This window comes from Sturnira hondurensis, unplaced genomic scaffold (genome assembly GCF_014824575.4).
Source record: "Sturnira hondurensis isolate 20B ecotype Veracruz unplaced genomic scaffold, ASM1482457v3 Scaffold0006505, whole genome shotgun sequence".
NCBI lineage: Eukaryota > Metazoa > Chordata > Mammalia > Chiroptera > Phyllostomidae > Sturnira > Sturnira hondurensis.
Window position 1 is genome coordinate 2580056 of NW_028079136.1, and position 21970 is coordinate 2602025.

General features: G+C 43.5%; 1 protein-coding gene and 1 long non-coding RNA gene across 2 annotated transcripts; one reads left to right on the forward strand and one right to left on the reverse strand.

Annotated features, from left to right (window-relative positions):
- Positions 1-2499: 2499 nt before the first annotated feature.
- LOC118989811 (calcitonin gene-related peptide 1-like) lies at positions 2500-9663 on the reverse strand. Its single transcript, XM_037050171.1, has 5 exons — positions 9586-9663; positions 8444-8534; positions 7557-7649; positions 5302-5499; positions 2500-2947 (listed from the first exon to the last, which is right to left on the reverse strand). Exons 2-4 carry the CDS (start codon positions 8527-8529, stop codon positions 5346-5348), a joined length of 333 nt encoding a protein of 110 aa, XP_036906066.1. The 5' UTR covers positions 8530-8534; positions 9586-9663; the 3' UTR covers positions 2500-2947; positions 5302-5345.
- Positions 7818-13797, forward strand: LOC118989812 (uncharacterized). The gene is made up of 3 exons (XR_005067088.1): positions 7818-7830; positions 12735-12739; positions 13588-13797. It is a non-coding gene; the product is annotated as an uncharacterized LOC118989812 (long non-coding RNA).
- The last annotated feature ends 8173 nt before the right edge of the window (positions 13798-21970 follow it).

Sequence of the window (21970 nt, forward strand, 5' to 3'; positions counted from 1 at the left end):
GTACCTTTAACATTTCATGTAATAAGGGCTTGGTGATGATGAACTCCTTTAATTTGACCTTATCTGGGAAGCACTTTATCTGCCCTTCCATTCTAAATGAAAGCTTTGCTGGATAGAGTCATCTTGGATGTAGGCCCTTGCCTTTCCTGACTTTGAATACTTCTTTCTGGTCCCATCTTGCCTGCAAGGTTTCTTTGAAAAATCAGCTGATGGTCTTGTGGGAACTCCTTTGTAGGTAACTGTCTCCTTTTTTCTTGCTGCTTTTAAGATTCTCCCCTTATCTTTAATCTTGGCTAATGTAATTATGATGTGCCTTGGTGTGTTCCTTCTTGGGTTCAACTTCTTTGGGATTCTCTGAGCTTCCTAGACTTCCTAAAAGCCTATTTTCTTTGCCAGATTGGAGAAGTTCTTCATTATTTGTACAAATAAGTTTTCAATTTCTTGGTCTTCCTCTTCTTCTTCTGGCACCCCTATGATTCGGATGTTGGAACATTTAAAGTTGTCCCAGAGGTTCCTAAGCCTCTCCTCATGTTTTTGAATTCTTGTTTTTTCATTCTGCTCTGGTTGAATGTTTATTTCTTCCTTTGGCTCCAAATCATTTATTAGAGCCTTGGTTCCCTGTATATTTTTCTTCATTTCACTTTGAATAGTCTTCACTTTTTTTCTCTACTTTGTGACGATACTCATCCACTTCTGTGAGCATCCTGATTACCAGTGTTTTGAACTCTGCATCTGATAGGTTGATTATCTCTTTCTGTGCTTAGTTGTTTTTCTGGAGTTTTGATCTGTTCTGTCATTTGGGTCATATTTCTTTATCTGGACACTCCTGTTATGTTGTGATTGGCAGAGCCTTAGGTATTCACCAGGGCGGGGCAACCCATGATGCTGCATTATATGTGGGTGAGGGGTCAGAGAGGGAATAATGCTGCTTGCTCAGCTCCTGCCCCACTTTCAGTCATTTCCCCTGCTACCCACAAGCAAATTGGGCCCTTCTGGTGCTGATCCCTGGGTGGGTGAGCTTGTGTACATTCTAAGACCCTGTGGGTCTTTCCAATGAACTCTCCTGTGAGGCTGGGAGTTTCTCTCACTGCCTCAATCCCCATAGGCTTTTACCGCTGGAGGTTTTAAGGCTTTCTTTTCCCACACTGGATCCCTAGGTGGCACAGTCTGTCTTACTTCCCAGTTGTTCCTCCTGGTTATCTGCATGCAAATGTGGGGCTGCCAGGTGGGCCAGCTGCCACCTGGACCACCTGGTCTTCAAGGTGCCACCTTGGTGCACATCCTCTCTGCCCTAGCTGCCATCTCTTCCCCTCCTACCATTCTGGATGAATGTTTCTTCTTTAACTCCTTGGTTCTTGGACTTCCATACAGCTCGATTTTCTAGCAGTTCTGGTTGTTTTTTGTTTTTAAATTTGTTTTTGTCCTTCTTTTGTTTGTGCAAGGAGGTAAAGTGCAAAGTGTACTACCTATACCTCCATCTTGGACAGAAGTCCCAATTTTTTTTATCCCCATTTATAATTTTTTAAGTGTTAGTACACAATAAGAAGAAGGTTATTCTTCCATATACATGCTCTTGAATATAGAAGAGTTTGTACTTGGTACAATGACGACAAAAATATGAATTAAGATTTATTATTATTTACAGATGAGATTGGGTACATTCAGTTGTGGTATGGCCATAGACTATTATTATTTACAGATGACACAATTGTCTATCTAGAAAGCCAAATGCAAACAAAAATCCAATGGGTGTTTTTAAAAAATGACAATTATCATAACTTCCTTCTGGAAGGATAAATATGTGAAATTGTTAAAAAGAGAAGTGTAAGGGCAGTTTTGCCCTAATAGTTACTAAATTTTGTTACTGGTGCATAAGTGTATCAATAGAAGAGAAAAGAAAATCTAGAAGGTTCTCAGCATATCATAAGGTCTTCTAAATCAATGTGGAGTATCTTGGTTTATTTAATAAATGATATGGGGACAATCAGACATAATCTGGTTGGTAGTAAAATCTACCACCCTTTGTGCATGGAGCCACAGTACAGATTCTGAAATTCATCTTATCGTTGAGGGTATTTGCTGAGCCAACTTGGAAGCACACATTGGTGAGGTGATATTAGAAGCCAATGGCTTATTGAGAAGGGTACATTTGTTCTCTAAAAACAATTCTTGATATATGTATTTCTCCCTGTTGTAGTTTTCTTAAATGCTGTAATTTTATATTGTTTGGTGCTTATATATTCAGGATAAATAGAACAAAGACACTTCTGGGGAAAAACACAGTATAAATAGCAGAAAGAACTCCATGGATGTGTATGTAGAATACATGTTTAAGTGTTGATGAGGTTCACAAATTACATTGACATTTGTTAAACAAAGAGTTCTCTGGACACACCCGAAGACATGCTCATCAATTTGGGGGAGAGAGGAAGGGAGAAAAAGATGGAGAGGAACATTGATGTGAGAGAGAAATATTGATAGGTTGCCTCTTGTATCCACCCCAACTGGGGACCAAATCCACAACCCAGGCATGTGTCCTGACCAGGAATTGTACTTGTGACCTTTCAGTTTACCAGCAAGAGCTGAACGCACAGTTATATCTTGTGTTCCCAAACACCCAGGAGGCAGTCATTTAATGTCAGCTTGTGGTTTAGCAGTACCACTACCATCAATAGTTGAATGACGGGCTGACAGGGCCCAGATTTGCTACCAGATAAGCCAATGAGACATGCTTTCATATTTACCAAGTACAGTATTGAATATCTTTAAAAATATGTACACTAGGTAACTACAATGACTATATTTTACATTTAGCTTGAGTTTCTTTTCAACAAGAAGATAGTTTTCAATGCCAAGAATGATGCCAATATGTGTGCCTTTCATATTATTCTCCTACGAGTTGCTTTCATTACAAATTTTAAATAGTAGAGTTCAGCTTCATGGTGACCTAAGAGGAAAAAGATAGTGACAATTTAGTTCCTTATTAATTGTGAGTCTTTTGGCATCTGTTGTATCATTTATTTTTAATAGCAGTAGGTACTATCAAAACCTGCAATTTACAAAGGAGGAAACAGGCTCACAGAAAGTATGTGGCAACTTCCGCCGAGATGGAGGCGTAGGTGGAAACACTGTGCCTTCTCCCACAACCAAGTTTGAATACAATAAAGGGTTAGTAAACAAAGACGCAGCCAAAGAACAGAAAATTGAACTATACGGAAGTCCAACAACAACGAACCATTCAACCGGGACGGTAAGAGGGGTGGAGCCAGCAGCGGAGCAGGGTCGGGCAGGAAAGATCCCCTGACCCAGGCACGTAGGCAGCCGGGGTAGCAGCTTGGACCCAGTGAGGGTGAGGGGCAAGCTGACAGCAGTCACACATTCACGCGCAGATAAACCAGCAGAGGAGTGAGCAGTGAGACGGCTCAAGCCCCCGTGGGCGAACCCAGTGAGTGCACAAGGCGGCAGGCTGACCATGGTCGCACATTCACATGCAGTGGGACAGACCCAGCGGACCTGGTGGCAGGAGGCGGCAGAGGGGACCGCCATTGCTTTCCTTTGACCCTGCCCCCACATACAGCATCACAACCCAGTGACTAAGTTGCCCCGCCCTGGTGAACACCTAGGACTTTGCTCCTCATATGTAACAGGCACAAACGGTCCAAAATATGGCTCAAGAAGAACTCAAAGCCTCAAAGCTGATAACTCTAAGTGAAAAAGAAATAGCGAACCTCTCAGATGCACAGTTCAAAATACTGGTGATCAGGATGCTCACAGAACTGGTTGATTTTAGTCCCAAATTAGAGGAACATATGAAAGCTAAACTAATTGAAATGAAGGGAAATGCACAGGAAACCAATAGCGATGGAAAAGAAACTGGGACTCAAATCAATGGAGTGCACCAGAAAGAAGAACAAAACATCCAACCAGAAAAGAATGAAGAAATGAGAATTCAAAAAAAATGAGGAGAGGCTTAGGAACCTCCAGGACACCTTTAAATGTTCCAACATCCGAATTATAGGGGTACCAGAAGGGGAAAAGAAATAGCCACAAGTGGAAAACTTATTTGAACAAATAATAAAGGAGAACTTCCCCAGTCTGGAAAAGGAAATAGACTTCCAGGTAGTCCAGGAAGCTCAGAGAGTCCCAAAGAAGTTGGACCCAAGAAGGAACACACCAAGGCACATCATAATTACATTAGCCAAGATGAAAATGAAGGAGAGAATTCTAGAAGCAGCAAGAGATAAGGGGACAGTCACCTACAAAGGAGTTTCCATCAGACTGTCAGTGGATTTCTCAAAAGAGACCTTACAGGCAAGAAGGGGCTGGAAAGAAGTATTCCAAGTCATGAAATCCAAAGACCTACATCCAAGACTGCTCTATCCAGCAAAGCTTTCATTTAGAATGGAAGGGCAGATAAAGTGCTTCTCATATAAGGTCAAATTCAAGGAGTTCATCATCACCAAGCCCTTATTATATGAAATGTTAAAGGGACCTATCTAAGAAAAAGAACATAAAAAATATGAACAGTGAAAGGACAGCAAGCTCATAGTTATTAACAACCACACCCAAAACAAAGGCAAACCAAGAGGACAGCTAGATCAGGAGTGGAACCATAGAAATGAAGAACACATGGAGGGTTAGAAACAGGGGGGTGGGAGGAGGAGAAGGGGGGAGAAGGCACAGAAAATAGCATAGACAGTAGGTAGAAAATAGATAGGGGGAGGGCAAGAATTGTATGGGAAATATTGAATCTAAAGAACTTGAGACACGTGGTCATAAACTAAAGGGGGGGGAATGGTGGGGGAGGGGGTGTGCAGGGTGTGAGGGGAATGAAGGGGAGGAATAGAACAACTGTAATGGTATAATCAGTAAAATATATTTTTTTTTAAAAAAGAAAGTATGTGGCCCATAATCTGTAGGTAGTACACAGAAAACACAGCTTTTGACCCCGGGTTTATGCTCCAAGTTCAGATGTACACAACATTGCAATGTATAGTCCAAAAGCATAGTGTCGTTACCTTTCAAACTCAAATACTAGAATAATCACAATTATAACTGCATGGAACAGTGTTTTAAATAAACAGGATTTATATTTCTTAGCAGAACGTCCCTGTATCACAGGGAGACACTGGAAAACAGAGAAACAAACCCAAAATCTAGGGGTTATAACTGTTGGGACTCTATGCCCTTCTCCAGAAAGCAAATTGAGCAACTTCTACCAAGGACTTTTTTTTACTCTATGTGCCCAGGGAGGGTAAGAGCAAGGACTGCATTCCCGCAGGACCCAGTCATCATCCTTACCCAGCAGGACAAAGGCAGTCACCTTCCTGGAGTCTTTTTACAGCTCAGGACTGAAGGTCCCTGCGGTGACGGCCCATGGATTCAGGGAGAATGTCATTTTCCACGGATTTGTTCTTCTGCGCAGCTTTGCTCAGATAGTCCGCCAGGCTACCGAACATGCAGGTAGAAAAGTGGCAGGCTCTTTTCTGGACAGTGACACTGATTTAGAGAATGGAGAAAAAGAGGACCTGTCAGTGAGAGGTTGAGGGGAGGGGGGCAGGATAGCCAACCCCATAGGACCGTCATGGCAAAATTACTTCTCTGAGAGTCACCTATGAGCCTCGAATCTTTCACCTAAATGTGATTATCACAGCAGAAAATCACAGGGTCTTTGGGGGAAAATGCCACAATCACTTCCTGTGGACATTCTCAGAAGTGTTCAAAAACCAAAGGTAATACTTGGTAACTGGCCAAGGAACACAGAGCTGTGACAGCCACCCTTTCCTGTATAAATAGGCAAAAAATCAACCAAAGCTTATAAGACTAGAGGGAATTATGGTGCCATGCCCAATCCATTCTTCAAGGACTATTTAGAAATCATATTTCATTCATAGGCAACCCAAAATTCCTCTGTCTTACCAAGAAGAGATAGAGTTTACAGTCTCAAGTCCTTACCTGCTCCTTAGCACAACTGTGGTAATGACTTGCATTTGCTCAAAGGGACCACCCACCATGCCACATCTAGCTATCCTGGGGCAAAGCACAGGTCCCTGAGTTCATAAAGCCTGGGATGTGGTACAGAGCAATAATCACCACAGCTCAGTGCTTTCTAGATACCAGCCCAAAGAGCAATAAGAGAGGATTGCATGTTCTCTTCCTAAGACAGGAAAGAAGCAAGAAAGGAAGCCAGAAGGAAGGGGCGGGGACAGGAGGCATCCTTAGGCAGCCAACATGAGGGCTGTGGCCTTCCTCCAAGCTGCTGGACATGATCCCCCCGCCCCCCCACACACTTTTTTTTCACAGGTGCTCCAAATCCAGTTGTAATTTGGGTGAATGTGTAAAAGTTGTTGAGGTCCTGTGTGTAAATTCCAGGCAGACAGGTACTCATTACTGCACCACTTAGCTCTGGAGATGTCCAGGCTGCGGGGAAAAGACATGCCAGACAATACCATGACCGGGCACGCCCCTGTGGTTGTGCCACAGAGGGTCAGTGGGAGAAGATGGCAGTTCGAACCAGGCAGGAGGGGCATGCAGGAGGGCAGCTCACACAACCTCCATTAGAAGAACTCAAACATGCCCTGGCCAATGTGGCTCAGCTGCTTGGAGTGTTACCCCATAAACTGAAAGGCTGCAGCTTTGATTCCAAGTTGGGGGACGTACCTAGGCTGCAGGTTTAGTCTCCAGTCCCAGAAGGTAACTGATTGATGCTTCTCTCCCTCTCTCTCCCCCTCTCTTCCCCTTTCTCTAAAAATCAATAGGCATGTTCTCAGGTGAAGATAAAAGAAAAAAGAAAGAACTTGAACATTGGCTGAGTCAGGGCCGTGTGGGGAAGGACTTCAGTGAGGAAGGGGTGACCTTTCCTGGCCTTCCTCGTGCTACTCAGGCCTTCATGCTCTGCAGAGAGGTTCTCCGGGCAGATGCAGGTGCAACCGTGCCTCTCCCCAGGCAGTGCCAGGGCCAGAGCAGGGGCTGGTGTGTGCTTTAAGCATGGCGTGCACAGGGAGGTGGGGCTGGGGAAGGGTGCTCTCCCCAACCCAGTGACAGCGTGCACATCTCCACAAATCCTAGACATGTAAAGGTTCCAGACCTTCCTTAGACACTGCTTCACCTGACCCCACCCTCAGCAAGGTCTTTGGTTTCACCTTGTAAATGTGCAGGTGTGACAGAAAGTCACATGCAGGTTAACAAGGTGGAACCCGATTTCTAAAATACCCTGAGCTACATGGGGTCCATCTGCTGACTTCACACTTCCCAGTCCTAACTCCTCCAATGCTAGGAGGACTCCTCAATGCTGCCAGACCATTTTCCAAAGTGAGTGATTCCATACCTTCCCTAACTTGCAGAAGTGGATCTTTTTACATGTGGTTTAACCCTGTCTCTCTACCTGACCTCTGTCTTCAGTGGAACCTGAGAATAGCTTGGCCCCAGGCTGGAGTGAATAGTGACAGCCTGCTGGTCACCTGCCCATTTTCATTCTCTCCTACTTCTCAGGACTTGCCTTCCTGGGCATGACTACGGAGAGGGCATGCTCTGTGCTGGGCAGGAGTGTAACCTACCGGAAGTCCTCTGTCTCCTGCTTCTGCTCACTGGCCATCCTCTTCTCAGGGTCCTTCATCAGCACATCTGCCAGGAGTTCCCCTTCTTCCTCACTGAGAGAAGCAGGGTACAGGCTGCTCTCTCAGGCAGACGTGGGGAGGGATAATAAACCCAACAGTGGCTCTGAGCTACAGCCTACCACCTCCCCAGGATAAACATCCAAGTTTTCCACTTTCTGCCACTTCCCCAGAGTATGTGGCCACCTCAAGCTGCAATGGACAGGGTATGAGGCCAGTACCTTTCCCAAAACATTGATTCACCGGGAGTCAGACTCTGGCATAATATCAAAGATTTGGTGTGCTGGAACTAGATCATGTAGGCTTGTGAAATCTTATGGTTAGATTTTCAGGAATTTTATGAGCTTAGTGTTAAATGTAGCCATTATTAAAAATCAATGACATGATATGATAGAACTCAGTTTGAATCTGAAAAATGTTTCAGTTTACTAAATATTTATATTAGAGTAAGAAGCTGAATCAATAGATTACGTATTAGATTTATAACAACAAATTTATTGGTAGTTAGCAATTCATTTCTCAGATTGTGGTTGAATTAGGTTTATACAGATACAGATACTTAGTAAAAAGCAATGAAAGTATTCTGTGAGGCTCAAGGAAGTATATAAAATTCACAATAAAGAATATTATATATCTGATTTCTATTGGTAAATTGTGTGTGACACATCTTTATATCATAAAAACTTATATGCAGATTTACCTGCATCCATTCCCCCACCTCCACCCTGAGAGCAGTCATTAAACTTTCAGCACACCACAGCTCAGGTGGCAGAATTGTGTGATCCCAGGGCCAGTGGGAGAGGAGTGTGCTCCCAGCAGGGATGTCTTACCTGAATAGTGCTGCCTGGAGGACACCCACCTGGTACAGGACCAAGATGCGGAGAGCCAAGAAGGGGAAGAATGTCCAGAAGCCCATGATGCCTGCAGGTAGGGTTAGAATGACAGCACCTAGTTGCAGCAGTTCAAAGTTCTCTGAGCCCAGAGACCTGGGCTCTGGTCCTGCATGTAACTCACTGGCATCATGGCTCCAGCCTGGTCATTTCATTTCTCTTCAGCACTGTTTCCTCATTGGCAAATAGACTGCGGAAAGGTCTGGTGGACGTGTAGTGTGCGTTCTTTAGCAAAGCTGGAATAGTGATCCCACCTTGAATCTGGGTAGGGAGGGTAAGCTTGCTTCTCTGCAGTGTGCCTCCCCCACACACTCTCCCACACTCTCCTGACCTGCTGGCCAGGGCTCTCAAGTACAGTTTCCGAATGCCCTGTCACAACAGCTTTTCTTGTAGTGCAACCAGAGCTATACAACCTGTGTGAGGTTTTTGTTCACACTGGCCAGGTGTGTGGGGGAATGTAGGGAGAGGGAATATCTCTGCAGTTGGAGTCTCTGAGAAACTGAAGACCAAAATCTGCTCGGCTGCTCTGCCCTCTAGCAAAAAGACCCCTGTAATAACCACGCTTAGCAGAGTCTTTCATTTGGACTCAGGACTTAAACTGGGGGAAAAAAGCTCCCAGACCTCAGGATAGACGCTTGCAATTCAGTGTCGCCTACCCTAGGCCATTATGCTTACATGCCTCTCACATGCACTGGCCCAGGTTCCGAACTGATTTTCCAGAGACCACTAGGCACCAGACCAAATCCATGGGCACACAGTCTGCAGAAAGTTACATCTGCATCCTGCTCAGAGATTGGTATAAGCAAATGTGCAATAAGAGACAGTGAGACCAGAGCCCAGCTCTGCATGGGAAGAGTAGGGAGTCTTTGAACTGATAGTGTCCAGTGCTTGCTGGGGTAGCAGGCTGGGACGAAATGCAGATTAACAGAGATTGTTGTAATGAAGAGACCCAGACAGAAGTAGACAGAAACTCTGAGACTGGCAGGGAGACCAACCAAGAGGTGGTAAAATGGAGAGAGAGGGAGTGGAGAGGAAGAGAGAGGTAGACTGAACACCGTGGGCGTGGGCGTCTCAAGTCTCACCTGCAGCAGTGGCTTGGAGTGGAGGCAGTGATGACGGCACTTGTAGTGAAGTTGGTACTGCCGAAGCAGCAAAGGCACTCCAGGTGGATAGCGGCTCTGATGCCTCCCAGCTCCAAACGCTGCTCTTTATCCCTCAGCTCAGATCTGGGGTGGTTCAGGACCTCCAGGCAACCCACTAATCAGGAGAAGGGTCACGTGCCTAAAACGTATTAGGTAACCAACTTGCCAGACTGGAATATCCAGCCAGGACCATTTCCTTTGCATCTGCATTGAGATCACTGATTGAAGGGGGGCTGGCGGGGGGTGGGGGGCGGAGATGGTGGGGGCCAATGAGAAACACTCTTACTGAGCTGGAGTTTGATGAAAGTTTGTTGTCGTGCTAAATTTTGCCTGTTCGGTTCCACAGTTTTGAAGTGCATCCCACATCCACGCATAGCTGTGTGATCTTGAAGAGCAGGGTCCAGGTTTGCCGGGTCTCCCGGCTCCCCGAAATATGGCCTTCAACCTCTTCCAAGTGAGGGTGAAAGCGTTAATGCCTAATAGGGTTGGTTATGGGTCCCAGCAGGGTGTTGACGTCGGGCAGCTGGAACCGCTCACAGAAGAACAGACCTTGTGAGAACAACAAATGGAGGTGGAAGCAAGAAATGTAATAGAATGAACTCAATCACAGCTGAACAAATTCCAGGTAGCAGGTGGTAGGACTGTGGGCAAGTAACTTCTCAGGGGTTCAACATTAAGTTGACCCTTAATATGGGCTTGAACTGCGCAGGTATAATTACTTGGATTTTTTTTTTTCACTTTACCCCGAGAAGTTCAGTTGACCCGCAAGCGCGCGCTATAGAATTTAGTGTTGGCGGTGCAACCGACCTGTGCAGTTGAAACCGTGTTATTCGACAGTCGGCTCCGCAGTTGGGAATCCGGGTACATGCAGGGCTGCTGTGGTTATATGCGGATATTTGACTGCATGGCAGATCGGTGCCCCTAACCACCAGATCGTTTCAACAGTCAACGATATTAATCTTTGAAACGGGAACTCTATTTTCGTTTTGAAGGAATGGTGTTAGTAGCCGTGTACCTTTCCCTGAGCTAGGTAGGGACTTGGAAGAGATTCCTGTTCCACATTGGGGGATTCCTTAGGATTGAGATCCATTCTAACAATACTAACACTAATAAAAGTTCGTGGTCCACACTAAAGGCTTTTCTGTCTTGTGTCCTGACCCGCACTGGGCGGTCCATCACGTGGGTAGAAAGAACCAATCACCCGCCGGCCGACAGCGGGAAGGGGCAAGGCATCGATGTCTCCCCGGTTTTCAAGAACCCCTGGTCTTCTCCTTTCTGCCCCTCCATCCATCTCCCATCACTCTTCCGCCTGTTGCAGCGGGAAGTCCAGCCGCCCTTCTTACCAACTGCTGTTTGCTAAGATGTCCCAATGGCGCGCGATTCGGACGTGTACCCGCCTCTTCGGCACTGCGGTTCTCCACTAGAGAGCAGAGCGGGTCTGAGAAATGTCCGTGCAGAGACCGACACTGGTCGTCACTTCCAGTCATGCTTCCACACATGCAAACCCATTTCTGTATCCACACACACGCCCACTCCCAAAAGCATTGGCGCTCACAAAAACCGCACTTGTGCGCAAGGATAACAGCCCGGGTTCGCGCAGAATCACGCCCCAAGCGTGTTCGGGAGCCTCGTACGGTGGTACCTGAACACCTGCATGTTGGTGATTTGTTCTCATCATACCTGTCCTCTCAAAATAAACGTTCTCCTCAACACCTTGACCCCTCTCACAACCTGCACAAACGGTTTCAGGACCCTTCCCCCGAGCTTTCTGCCCCAGGACCCTCTGGAAGATGTGGGATCCTGACTCGCTGCCTGGGTCCAGTGGGGAGAAAGAAACTTCTTATAGTCCCTGGGATATCCCGGTCTTGGCACGCCGCATGCAATCCACAACAGCCTGTACAGAACAGACGCGGCAAAAGTATCCAGGGCTGTAAAGAGCAGGCAGAAACTCCCCAGTTAGGTCGTTCCCAGGCAGAAAGAAACTAGCCCCACGTGTGCTGTGACCTCAGCCAGCGGTCTCCTCCCTAGCCCTTACTGTCCAGAATCCTCAGCAATTCTGAGGACACGCTTGCCTTGCACCACATCGATTCTCCTTCCAGTCTGGTGACCTCCTTGCTTGGGGACACGGAACTTCTGAAATGCCCTTATTAAACTTTACCCCTTCCTAACTGATGGGGCACCACTGCCAGAAGGGAATAAAAGCTTGGAGATAAGAGCTGGGTGCGTGAAACTTGCTCTCCAGGCACACTATCAGGGCAGCAGGGGACCAGGTGATGGAAAAACTGTTCTGTAAAATGCACGAGCACCGTCAGGTACAGAGGCAGGGAAGGGGAATGAAGTAAAGGATAGGCAAGGACCGCGATACCGATTCCTGGACTTAGTGCGGCCTGGAGCCTAGAAGCAGATAGTGGGCGCTGAGACCCAGTCCCGGATTTGGGGGCTCAGCAGTTTGAGTCCGGAGCCCTGGCCAAGCTTACCATGCAGAGTGGCAGGGTAGCAGGCATAGTGGACACTTAGTGGTTCAGAAATGGGGCTCTGCCACTTGAGGCTGTTGTAGGTGAGTCTTTGCTCTCAGGTGCCAAATACATTTGCAGAAATATTCCGCTACCCAAATGAGTTTCCTAATATATAAACCTCCTGAAGTGATTTGTAACTGTGTATGTATGTGGATTTCATTTTCCTGAGGAGAGAACCTCAGCTTTCACCAACACAATGGGACATGCGAAATGGTTAAGAAACGACTAATCTGGAAGCTGATTTCATGAAACTTCCACCTTCAAGGCCATCGTTACTCCCCCCTCTGAAATCTTCGGTGGTTACAAACTGTGAGCTGGTGGTAGGGGCAGGAACTTAGGTCTGTACCCAGAGGCATTAGGGTTGCCTCCAGCACTTCAGCTTTACTTTCTTAGGTCAGTGTCTCCAGAGAGGGAGGGACTGACATTAACCTCAAGCATTCTTTGAACTTGTAAGAAAGAAGTGCTTCCTGCTGAGCCTCCCAAGGTTTAAAAAACAACAACAGAAAAAAACTTTCAAAAGAGTCCTTTTCATTGGCACTTAGCACCGTATCTGGCAAAAGAGCAGGCACTAAGCCATTGTTTGATGAAGGAATAGACATTAATTTATTGTGGTAAATTCACCGGCCAGTCTCACTGCTCTCACGAGGCTCCAACGCCAGATTGCGGAAATGCGGCACAGTTGCAGGTTTCAGCACGCAGGAAACCTGAACCTACTTCGTTAGAGCAGCATTTAGGTTGGATTTGGATATTAGGAGCACAAACATTTCAGCCAGATTCTGCCCATTTCACTTCGTCACAGAAGAGTCAGTTTCCTAAGAGAAGTCTTTGGGAAGGAGATGGGGAAATAAGGGTTACCTAGATCGTTCTTCCTAAAGACCAGGGTCTCCTAGTGTGAAATACAAAGCCATTCCTTTCTGAGCCCATTCCTGATTTGCTGAATGAACTTAAGTTTAAACCTCCGTGTGGATTTTTTAGATTGCTTCCAGCTGTCCTTGATACGTCTCCAAATTTCAGCACTAAACAGAATGATTTAGCGAATGTCACCAAGGAAAATACTAATTTTAAATAGCTTCTTGAGTATTTGGCTCCTGATTTTATGATCTTATTTCATAACGTGATGTAAAGAGGTGCCCATTGCAGGCTCCATCCCCATCTAGTATTAAGTCACAGAGTGGCTTGCCTGGTAGCTGGGACTGCCAACTGAGGTAGCGTCAGCAATGTCTCCTCCCTGGTGGTCGTGCCTGGTCAACCAAACCCAGAGGAACGACATTCTTGAGGAAATTGCGAAGAGCAAAGCCAGCTACTTCTTGATACTCTCTGAGGCTGTGGCCCCTAACAGTCTCAGACACATCATAGAATGCATCTACAAATACAACTCAGATCATAAGCCCTCCACCCAGATTCCCACTAAGACCAAGTCCATTAGTGTCAGAAGCGAACCAACAGCCATCCCTTGACACAGTTGGGACGGATGAGATGCATCTGCACAGCAGAGGCAACTGTGGCTGGATTTCCTGTCCATCTCTCCCTGCATGTTTGTCTTTGTGATTAATAGGTGGTAGGATTTTTAGACACCTGTATTTCAGGTCCAATGATCTGCATAATTCCAGTGAAATTATACAAAATAATTTCTTTGCCAGAGAACAAAGTCCCCCCTAATGAAGTAGCCCCTGAATATCTAAAAGTTGATGGAGTAACAGCCCCTCCTCTACCTTGGACAGGAATATGTATTAATTAGAGGTAAATAGGCAAAGAAACAGGAGAAGCTGGTTAGCTACTACAAACTAAGCACATAGAAACAATTACCAAGGAGTTAGAGTCCATAGTACATAAAGAAACATTTTAGACAGAAAGATAGATAGCTAAGTTAGACATCACAAAGGCCTTATAATGAATTTCCTAACCTCTGCTCAGTCTAGCATACCCTTTTGCCCCATGCCAAATTCTAAGAACTTTAATAAGACACTCAAACTCTGTACATAGAGCTATTTCAAATTGTTTGATTAGTGGTTCTCCTGGTCAAAACAACTTTTGTTTAACATAACTGAAACTACGGAAATTCTTGTACTTTTCCTGGTTACCTCTGTATTCATTTTTCCTGATCACACCATGTACCTGTTCCTTTAATGTAATATAACAATCTCTATAAAAATAAAGTCTAAATCAAACACTGAGAGTTCGGTCAGACCCACAGAGGCTGGCTATTCTCCGGCATCCAACTGGGTGTCTGACTCTTCATTCAACACCTGCATTGTCCATCCTTTGGGGACTCTGAACCCTGCCAAGGCTGGACACCAGCACATTAGTGTGGCTGCCTTCACCATCCAGGAACACCTCAGGCAGAACAAGAAACCTACTACTCCCAAGAAGGGTAGCAGCACCCCAAAGTAGCTGCCATCCAGGTTGTCTGTGGTAGGGCCCATGTATCCGGAGCATGGCCTGAAGGACAGTCAGTGTGTATGCCTGGGTCCCCTCTGTCCCAAACTATGGGCAGGGCTGGCCTCCCCAACTCCTAACTTCTGTTCAGTTTTGCTGTGGTGAGCCATTCAGGGACTCAGGGCACAGCTCATGACTGTTCTCCCAACCTTTTTGAATAAAATAATACAAAGAGGAAAAAATACAAAAACATTTTCCACAAAGATCTTCCCTAATTATTAGGTAAAACCAAAGAAGAAGTTTAGACCTTCCTGTACACTCATCACTGAGATTCAGACCAGCTATCCTTGAAACTTACCTAGGCTTTTGGTCTACAGACAGTATGATCCAGCAGATGTCACTAAGGAAAATACTGACTTAAAATAGTCATTGGGCTTTCTGGCCCTTGATTTTTATCTTAAGTCATAGCTCTTAAACCCAGAAATCAAGGCCAGTTTCACAACAATCTTGCTTGGAAAAAAATATTATAGAACACTCTGATAAAGTCTTTTTTAATGTTTACTTCCATTCATTTAAATTAGAATCCTGTACTCTTTGATTTCAATGTAAAAATAAAGATAATTTATCAGGGTTTGTCAGAGACCCAAATCTGTCTGGAAATTCCTATGTGAGTTTCTAAGGGATTAAAAGAGTTCCAGCAAAAGGCTTACTTCTTTAATGGACTGAGCCAGTTATAAGGCAAATAATAAACTGAAAAACAAAAACAAAACAAAAAAGCATTTCGAAATTCAGAACTCAAGCTAAATTTATTGTACCCAGAGATAAACCCATGCATATATGGTCAGTAAACTTATGAGAAAAAAAACAATAATATACAATCAGAAAAAAAAAGTCTTTTTAATAAATGGTGTTGGGAAAACTGGGCAGCCACAGACAAAAGAATGAATCTGCACAATTCTTACATCATACAAAAAATTCAAAGTGGGTTAAAAATTGAACATAAGACTGAAAACACTCCTAGAAGAAAACGTAGGTGGTAAGCTACCTGATACCGGTCTTGGCCATGATTTTTTGGTATTTGACACCAAAAGCAAAAGTGGGACTACCCCGAACTGAAAAACTTCTGTATAGCAAAGGAAACCATCAACAAAATGAAAAAAATTAAAAAAGAAGCCCTGCTGAATGGGAGAAAGTATTTGCAAATCATTTATCTCATAAGGACTGAATATCCACAAGTAAAGATCTCATATCACTTACTAGCAAAAATCAAATAGTGTAATTAAAAAAATAGGCAGAGATATGTTTCTAAAGAAGACATACAGATGACTAGCAGGTGCATGAAAAGGTGCTCAACACCACTCATTATCAGGTAAATGCAAATCAAACCCACAGTGAAGCCCTAACTGGTATGGCTTAGTTGCTTGGGCCTTGTCCCACAAAGGGTAAGCTTGCAGGTTCAATTCCTGGGTTTTGGGTTCAGTCTCTGGTCAGGGCACTTGCAAGAGCCAACCAGTGGGTGTTTCTCTTTCACATCAATGTTTCTTTCCCTCTCTTTCTTCCTCCCTCCCTTCCCCTTGCTCTAAAAAATAAATAAATAAAATATTAGAAAAAAACACAATGAAATATCACTATATGCAAGAATGGCTTTATCAAAAAGACAAAAAATAGAAAGTGTTGGCAAAGATGTCGTGAAATGGAAACCCATGTGCACTGTCGATGGGAATGTAAATTGGAGCAGCCACTGTGGAAAACATTTTGGAGGTTTCTCAAAAAATGAAAAATAGAACTACCATATGACCCAGCAATTCCACTTCTGGGTATTTATCTGAAAGGAATGAAATCACTAACTGAAAAAGATATCTGCACCCCTATGTTTATTGTAGCATTATTTAGAACAGCCAAGCTATGGAAACAACTATGTGTGCATTGACATGTGAATGGATAAAGAACATATGCTATATATAGACAATGAAATATTATTCAGTCATTAAAAAGGAAGGAATTCTTGCCATTTGTGAAACATGGATAGACCTTGAGAGGATTATGCTAAGTAAAATAAGTCAGAGAAAGATAAATTCTATGTGATATCATTTATACATAGAATCTAAAAAATAAGACTCACAGACATAGAGAACAGATTGGTGGTTGTCAGAGGCAGAGGTTGAAGTGGGGGGGTAGTGAAGAAAATGGGTGAAAAGGGTCAAAATGTATAAGCTTCTACTTACAAAAAGAAGTAAGTCATGGGTATATAATATACAGCATGGTGAATATAGTAAACAATACTGTATTGCATATTTGAAAGTTGTCATGGGAGTAGATCTTCAAAGTTTTTGTTAAAGTTAAATTTATTCCTCCTATATAATTCATGTATAATGTAAACTCAACAACAAGGGAAAAACACAGTCACAATAACAACTACAGGAGTAGCAACATCACCACCACCATAAATCCATTCTCTTCAGCCAGGGAGAAATTTGGAGTCATCAAATTAACTGCACTATTTCAATTGAAACTTGACTGTACTGGGTTCTTCATACAGGTAAAGAGTTCAGGACATCATAAAAACAAGGAAAAAGGTAAACAGACTGAAAAATCATCAACTCTTGCAGGACTCCAAGAGAGATGAGGACAAAGAGAAAAACCTGCTCCCTAAGAGCAGAGAGACAGAGAGGTAAATACAGAGTAATGGCTTACTGGTGTGAAAAATTACAAGAACTCAGTGAGAATCAGTGCCTGGAACCAGTGCTGGAGGAGAATAACTTGAACTGCAACTGGCAGATTGCTGGACAATTTTGTGAACTAAAAATTCCAGTGGGGGCTCTGGCTGGGTACTCAGCTGGTTAGAGTGTCCACCCAATAAGTTTGTGGTTCAATTTCCCGTCAGGGCACATAGAAGAAGCAACCAATGAATGCATAAATAAGTGGAACAACAAATGCATGTCTTTTTTTTTCTCTCATTCTCTCTTCTCCCCTCCCCATCTCAAAGCAATAAATTAAAAATTACAAAAAATTCCAGTGGGACCTAGTCATGGTCTGTGATGGTCTATGTGTGTTTGGGCGGTGGGGGAAGGTCCTCAATTGCATGAGATTTACCTGAAGTAGCTCAACCAGGTTCTCACAGTAAATAACAAAGAAAGTCCTCTTGTGCTTCTAAGGGAAAAGGAATCATTTTGAAATTCATTTGAGCACTCTGCTTTTCTTTTTCTTTTTTTATATTTTATTTGTTCATGCTTTTCTTAACCATGTCTATTCTCAGCAGAAACTAGTTAATCAGAGCCTAAACTGCTGGGCTCTTATCAGAGTATAGCTGACCAGAGAGAAGAGTGATACAACCCCATTCAGCTCTAGCCTATCACACAGGAGAAAGGAAATAAATACTTGACTTCAGCTGATGCTAAGGAAAAAACTGAGAAATGTGTAAAGTTCACGGTCCACAAGCACAGGCTCACTAAAAGTCTGAGACCTTACCAAAGGACTATAAAATGTTTCCCCTCCTACTTTATCCCTAACTGCCAAAACTTGGAAGCAACCAAGATGTTCTTCAATAGGTGAAGGGGTAAATAAAAGTGGCATACCCAGATGATGTATATCATTCAGTGGTAAAAGGAAATGATCTCTCAGGCTGGTCCGATGGTAGTGGGTTGTCAAAACTCAACTAAAGAAATGATCTCTCAAGCTATGAAAAGACATGGAGGAACCTTAAATGCATATTCCTTGGCCCATGACCCCATTCCTCTAAGTGAAGGAAGCCAACTTGAAAAGCTACATATTTATGATACCATCTGTATGACATTCTAGAAAAGGTAAAACTATAGACATAGTAAAAAATTAGAGATTGGCATAGGGTGGGGAGAGAGAAGACTAGCCAGAACACAGAAGACTTTCAGGGTCATGAAAATGCCTCTATGATACTATAATGATGGCTATGTCATCATACCTATGTCCAAATCCACAGAATGCACAATACCAATAGCAAACCCTAAGGCAAACTAGGGACTTCGGGGGATCATGATGTGTCAGTGTAGGTTTCATCAATTGTAACACTCTGGTAGAGGATGTTTTTAATGGGGGAGCATGTGTGGAGCAGAGGGTATGTTCAAAATCTCTGTACCTTCCTCTAAATTTTGCTCTGAATCTAAAGTTGCTCTAAAACCCATACAGTGATATAACAAAATTGTTTGCACTGTGTAAAGAAGTAAAGGAAACCAAAGCCCTCCATCAGTGAGTTTACTGAAGAACATGTGAGGAGAATCTATTGCTTCTGAGTCATTTCCCTAAGACATTTTCAGGGGGCAGTGAAGCCCCTACTAGAGGGAGCAGGGCAGAAGGGCCTGCCGAAGAGAGACATAAAGTGAATCCTGCCAAGAATTTTGCTGATAACCTAGATATAAAATTATCTGCAAGATGTTATAGGTACAGTGTGAAAACTTGTAAAAATCATATTGAAATAAAACAAAAAATCATAAATATTAAAATTGCCAAGAAGTGAGTTTCAGCTATGTGTCAGGCACTATGTGTATGTTATCTCTCATACTCTCAAAAGTTTATTAAGATGGGTATTATTATTACCTTTGTTTTATAGGCAAGGAACTAGTAAGAGAATTTGACTTGAATTAATTATTTTTCTAGGTGCCACTGAGGTTCTGAGATGCTAGAACATGGCTTATCTGTTGCAATATCAGGTAAGAAGTCTGGTCCTTTGAACATAGCCACTGAATCAAAGGACCTGGGCATGTCTGTCTGCTTCAGAGCTAATTTGAAGTGAGGAGCTCACGGACTAGGCAGGAATCATTTACAATTCCTGGCCCAACACTTGGAAGACTGACAACTTCACAGCAAGAAAATAAGTGCCACATAAGTATATTGCTAAAGGATAACACCAAAATCAGATCCATAACAACATTCATAAAATAAAAATCCAGTACCTTCCTATAGTTTGCATTATATGTTGTTTCACCTTGTCAGACTTGTGATTCATCCTGTAGAGCGTTTTGTCTTGCCAGTGGATGCAGGGGAAGGAAAGGGAAATAGAGAGAGTGTTGTAGTCAGAAGGTAATATTCTAATTCCTACCCCCAACCCAGATGGTGTGATTCAGAAGATCATTTGGGCCTCTGTTTCCACATTTGTCAAACAAATCTATTGGATTGAGAGCTTTTGAAGTTCCCTTCTAATTCTGACATTCTGCAAACATGCTGTAAGCTTTATGCTGCCTTTATAGTACCATTCGTAACAAGATACTATTTGGCTTCCTCCACTTGCCCTGGAAGATACCACTATCTTTTGAAAGGACTGCGGGAGGGGTCAACATGAAGAAGTAAGATTATGTCATCCTACTGAGTGACACAATTAGAAAAGTCTCCTCCCTCTACCTGCTGCTAAATATGAGTAAAGAATTTCAAAATAAAGAGGAAGAGGGGATCAGATGTCCTGGTCCTTATATCCTGACACAGGAAGATGTAATAGTGCCCTCTGAGAGGGGAGAGAGAGCTTGCCAGGTAGAAGGCAACACCCTCTTTTTTCTCCTCATCATAAGGTTGGATCTATAACTGACTCCTGTTTTTAATGGGGCCCTTGCCTGGGTGCCGCTCTTCCTACAAGTTGTCAGCAGAAGCTCTGCAATGTGGCTACTTGGTGAGTTCACCTAGAGCCCAAAGCACCTATCAAATTGATTCTGAAAAATGAAAAAGAAATAACAACAAAATAAAAAGAAAACTCACTGAATAGCAGAACATATTTGCCAGTGATACATCTGATAAGGGGTAATTTCCAAAAAGTATAAAGAACTTATGCAACTCAACACCAGGAAGACAAACAACTCAATTTTAAAAATGGGCAAAGGACCTGAATAGACAGTTCTCCAAAGAGGACATACAGATGACCAACAGACACGTGAAAAAATGTTCAACATCACCAATCATCAGAGAGATGCCAATTAAAATCACAATGAGATATCACCTCATACTTGTCAGAATGGCTACCATCAAAAAATCAACAAACAACAAGTGCTGCCCAGGATGGGGAGAAAAGGGAACCTTCACGCACTGTTGGTGGGAACGCAGACTGGCGCAGCCACTGTGGAAAACGGTATGGAGTTTCCTCAAAAAACTAAAAATGGAACAGCGTTTTGACTCAGCAATTCTACTTATGGGAATATATCCAAGAATCCCAAAGCACTAATTTGAAAATTATATACACCCCTACGTTCATTGCAGCGGTATTTACAATAGCAAAGATCTGGTAGCAGCCTAAATGCCCATCAGCAGATGAGTGGATAGGAAAGCCATGGTACATTTACACAGTGGAATACTACTCACCCATAAAAAAGAAAAAATCTTACTTTTTGTGGCAGCATGGACCTGAAGATGATTATGTTAAGTGAAATAAGCCAGTCAGAGGAAGACAAATACCACATGATCTCATTTATATGTGGAATCTAATGCACAAAATAAACTGACAAACAAAATAGAAACAGAGGCATGGATACATGGAACAGACTCACAGCTGTCAGAGGAGAGGGAGGTTGGGGGCAGGATGAAAGAAGCTGAAGGGATTAAGCAAAAAAAGGAACCCTATGAGAGGTTTTCTTAGGCTCTGCCGAGAAAGAAATACCAATCAGCCATAAAGCAGGCAATGAAGAGCTTTATTGGGGTTTGCGCTACCAGGCTAAGTTCTCCCAGCCTGCAGAGTTGGGCCGGGAGAAGTCGCGCCCGAGCAGGGGATGTAGTGGGGTTTTATTTTCGTTGGCTCCCCGTGGGAGCTGGGGATTGGTGCCCTCTGAACAAAGAAGCAGTACAGCATTGGTGGTCTCTTCCTCAGACTGAGGTTACTGTGAGGATGTCTGTCTTGGCAAAATCCAGCCAGAGCTTCCTCCAATCCCTGCCCACCCTAACACCCTATATATATTTACATATACACGGTTATTTGTATATATGTGTGTGTGTACACACATAGACAGAGACAACACTGTGGTGATAACCAGAGGGGAAGGGGGATACGGTCCAGGTGGAGTTGGGCAAAGGGTGGGGAAATGGAGATGGAGAGAGACTTTGCTTGGGGAGATGGGTGCATGATGCAGTGCCCAGATAATGTTTGGTTGAGTCGTATACTTGAAACTTGTGCAGTTTTGTGAACCAATACCATCCCCAATAAATTCAATTTTTTAAAAAAAGGAATGAGTAAGACCAATCTACTAAGAAAGAATGTTATCTCTTAGGGAGACAAGACTCATAAAAATGAGTGTATTAAAGGAATGATCAAAGACCAGTAAAAGGTAGGAAATAAGGTATTAGCTTCTTACTGCTGCTATACCAAATTATCACTAGTTTAGTGGCATAAGACAATGCAAATTTACTGACTTACAATTCTTTGGCTAGAAGTCCAATGTCCAACATGAGTCTCACTGTGCTGAAATATTGGCAGATCAATATCCTTT

Coding starts and splice junctions, on each gene's coding strand:
- LOC118989811 (XM_037050171.1), bottom strand. CDS start 8,529: ATGGGCTTCTGGACATTCTTCCCCTTCTTGGCTCTCCGCATCTTGGTC. Junction 7,650..8,443: donor CTCCAGGCAGCACTATTCAG/GTAAGACATCCC, acceptor TGCTTCTCTCAG/TGAGGAAGAAGGGGAACTCC. Junction 5,500..7,556: donor CAGGAGACAGAGGACTTCCG/GTAGGTTACACT, acceptor TCTCTAAATCAG/TGTCACTGTCCAGAAAAGAG.